Source organism: Protomyctophum bolini (genome assembly GCF_963924005.1).
Source record: "Protomyctophum bolini genome assembly, chromosome: 13".
Taxonomy (NCBI): Eukaryota; Metazoa; Chordata; class Actinopteri; order Myctophiformes; family Myctophidae; genus Protomyctophum; species Protomyctophum bolini.
In genome coordinates, this window is record NC_137874.1 from 24103289 (window position 1) to 24106837 (window position 3549).

Here is a 3549-nt window from a genome sequence, read left to right on the forward strand (position 1 = left end):
GCTCCATTTCTCAAATTGTTCAGGGCCCCAAACTACTAGTAGTACCCGGACATCATACATCTCCCCCACTCTTTATATTAACAAATACGTTCATGCCAAGATATGAATATAGGAGTAAATCCTTTTTTTTTTTTTACGTTTTTCACAAAATTAAGTTTCAAGACAAATCTTATTAAAACATGTTTTAATGACCATATATGCAGCTTCGAAAGTGACATTTCTATATGACATTAACTTTAAAAAAAAAGGGAGAGGACTGCTTTTAGCCAAAAATATATTTACAGATGGAATTGCAGCATGTGTGTTTGATGTGACCAATCGAATAATGTAACGCCAAGCTTATGACTTCACTGCTGTATCTCTGGATTTGTAGATTACTCCTCTGCTTTTCAGCTCTCTCACCACGCCTGGAGAAATTAAACAAACGTGAAATATGGTAGGGCACAGCATACAGTTTAATGTGAATGGTAAATGATTACTAAAAGAAAGAAAGTCAGGAATCAATTAAAAAAAACAGACTAATGCTTCCTGTGTGTAGTGTTGATAGTGTCAACTAATACTATGACAAAAATAATTCGACTACCTTTTTTCACTGACAAACTAAGCTCTGATGATTAAATATATTGACAATATCATCAATAACAACTAGACTAAAATGTTGGCAATGGGCATCAAGGCCCACTAACATACATTTTAGTCGACTAAATCAACTGTAGATTTAGTCGACTAAAATCTTATGATATTTAGTCAACTAAAACTAGACTAACACTAAGACATTCCAGCTGACTAAAACTAAATGTAAACTATTCAAGAGACTATGACTAAAATCTAAATGCATTATATTACATACCTGGGGGTAGCCGTCCAGTAACTGTCACAGCATAAACACCTGGCTTGAAGTTGCCTGCAGCATAATGACAGGGGACACAGAATAAGCAGTACTCACAGTAAAATAGACATTTGACTTAAAAAGAAAGCCTCTAACATGACATTGATTATAGCAATCAAAGTACTTTGAAGACTTTATTCTATACACAGCAAAAACAAACGTGCAAAAGCTGGATATAGGAGGAGCTAGCGCCCCTCAAAAATAGTCCAAGAAAGTATCTGTGTGAGATTAAATACTACCCTAGGATGTTATAGTTGGGCAATTTTCAGGTTCAAGTTGGTATCAGTAAAACACAGAATGAAGTTAATGAACAAAGCTTTGGCATTGCGATGTTCATGTTTAAGAATGGTCTGCAATGAGATGTGTATATACACACACACACACACCGGTGAATGTACTAATATATATATATATACACACACACACACACACACACACACACACACACACACACACACACACACACACACACACACACACACACACACACACACACACACACACACACACACACACACACACACACACATTCTTCTTTTCCTCTGCTTTAATTTTTTAGTGATTGAATTTGAGGCTTTGTGCTAACACTCACCGATTCTCTGCCATTTAGCCACCCAGCTGTCTTCAGGGCTCATCATAGAAATAACTCTGAATACACAAAAACATATATTGGTTGACAATAGAAAGACATAATTAATCATCAATACAGTGAGAAAACAAACAAAGTCCTTACCCATCAAATGAGGAACTTGTGCATTCGTATACCATCTCCCGGTTCCCCTTCATCTGAAGATAGGACTCACAGTTGTCACAGCCATCATATTCAAACTGATCAATGGTCTGATGAAGAAATATACAACACAAGAAAAGTTCATGAAATAAAATCCAAACTATTAGGATTCCTGCAGGTTCATTGTAGAATTTATCAAACGGGATAGTCAAATCTTAAATGGGGTTTCTGCTTAACATAAGGATAAATGGAAATATGAATAAATAGAATATATTGGTTCTTGGTATAATGTAAGCAAGTATTGATTGACATTTGTATTAAGTTTGTAGAATGGGTACAGTTCAAGGAAAGTACAGGTCAATACAAAATCTGCTAAGAGGGGGGGGTGGTTACAGGGGGCCTGGAATAAGAGCGGTTTTGAAGGAGTCTAGGGATTTACGTCTTCAATCCAATCCACTTTATTTATATAGCACATTTCACAACTCGGGTTTACAAATCTTAATGGCCGTTGGTAGGACGTTCCACATTTTAGTGGTATAGGAATAAAGAAAGCAGTATTTAGAAATCAACCCATCCTCGTACTGTTTCCAAGCAGCTGCAAGCCTGCGAGGCCGTTGCATCTTTCGTTGATTTGCTAACTTTTTAGCACAATACAAATCCACTACTACTAATTACATTCGGAATATGTACGCGCCAGAGACGACGTAGAGTAGACAGAACAATAACGTTGTTATTTATGTCTATGGATTCGATTGATTCATTGCATAGTGCCTAAATTGAAACAAGACCGCAAGGATTTTTTTGTTCACTGCTATCCCCTTTGGACTAAATGTTTGACTGTACTCTGTTGCTGTTTTTCATTTCCGTCTAATAAACGAATCAATCCATCAAAAAAAATGTTATGGGAGCTATCATTCTAGCCACCACGTTCCTTTCCTGCAATGAATTTACCTTCACAAGAGAGCACAGAAGACAAGCCCGCAAATGGCGAAGGTCTTTTGGAACGGTATCCAGTGCCATTGTGTGCGCTTCAGAGACAATCAAATGGACCCTTGCGTAAATTCTCAATCTCTTAAAATCCCCAAATAGGCTAAATTATGCATAGAAATACTCGTGTATTTTTTCCGGCGTTGGATAAATACGTCATTGTTTATGTAGGTTTCAAAAAGGACCCCACATTTCCGTCCAAGGTGCGCCTGTATACAAATTATATACACAAACAAAAGGAGCTTACGACACGGTATCGTATGCCATCTAGTGGTCCGTCGACCCTCACTGTCCAGACAGTCAACCACAGTGAATATTTTTGTGTTTAATAACAATTTAAACACAATACTAATCAATCCAATCTGTTATTTGTAAATGTAGTCTACTAATTTTAAAAAATGCAATAAACAGAACCACAAAAGGAAATACATTGTGTTACCCCACTGTATTATTTGGAACTGTATTATACAATCAATCAATCAATCAATCAATCAATCAATCAATCAATCAATCAATCAATCAATCAATCAATCAATGTAAAAGGAAACAGTGTGATAGGTTATTTGAACTTATTTCTTAATTAACACTGCTGCTTCATTGCTTTTCCTATAAGCTTCCAGTGCATACAGTGAACAATGATATTGAATAGCAAAATAACGTGTATATTTTTGAAGAAATGCCTAGAAAGTAAACAGACTAGAGACAGTAGACACCATTCCCTGAGCCACTGTCTGCTTCAAGCGCGCTCTTTAAAATCCTCCGGTAGCCACGCCCCCTCCACACAAACCTGCTGCAAACAGACAGATGATAGACAGACACGATAGCTCCTTTGGCTTTGGTAGTAAAAACTAAAAAGAAAAGAGTGAAATAAACAACGTATAATGTAACTTTTCACCTCATATAATTTGAGTGGAGTACTAGTGAGTAGTCTGGACTAGGTTGT

The 3549-nt window shown here is 36.7% G+C and overlaps 1 protein-coding gene across 1 annotated transcript; it reads right to left on the bottom strand.

The window, feature by feature from the left end:
- Window positions 1-244: 244 nt before the first annotated feature.
- supt4h1 (SPT4 homolog, DSIF elongation factor subunit) lies at window positions 245-2768 on the bottom strand. The gene is made up of 5 exons (XM_080780384.1): window positions 2571-2768; window positions 1623-1729; window positions 1482-1537; window positions 851-904; window positions 245-407 (listed from the first exon to the last, which is right to left on the bottom strand). Exons 1-5 carry the CDS (start codon window positions 2637-2639, stop codon window positions 340-342), a joined length of 354 nt encoding a protein of 117 aa, XP_080636510.1. The 5' UTR covers window positions 2640-2768; the 3' UTR covers window positions 245-339.
- Window positions 2769-3549: the final 781 nt, after the last annotated feature.

Bases quoted from the DNA above. Each gene is read 5' to 3' on its own strand.
- supt4h1 (XM_080780384.1), bottom strand. From the start codon at position 2,639: ATGGCACTGGATACCGTTCCAAAAGACCTTCGCCATTTGCGGGCTTGT. The intron at 1,538-1,622 runs GTAAGGACTTTG...TTGTGTATTCAG, and splicing joins ACAAGTTCCTCATTTGATGG to AGTTATTTCTATGATGAGCC. The intron at 905-1,481 runs GTGAGTGTTAGC...ATTATGCTGCAG, and splicing joins GGCTAAATGGCAGAGAATCG to GCAACTTCAAGCCAGGTGTT.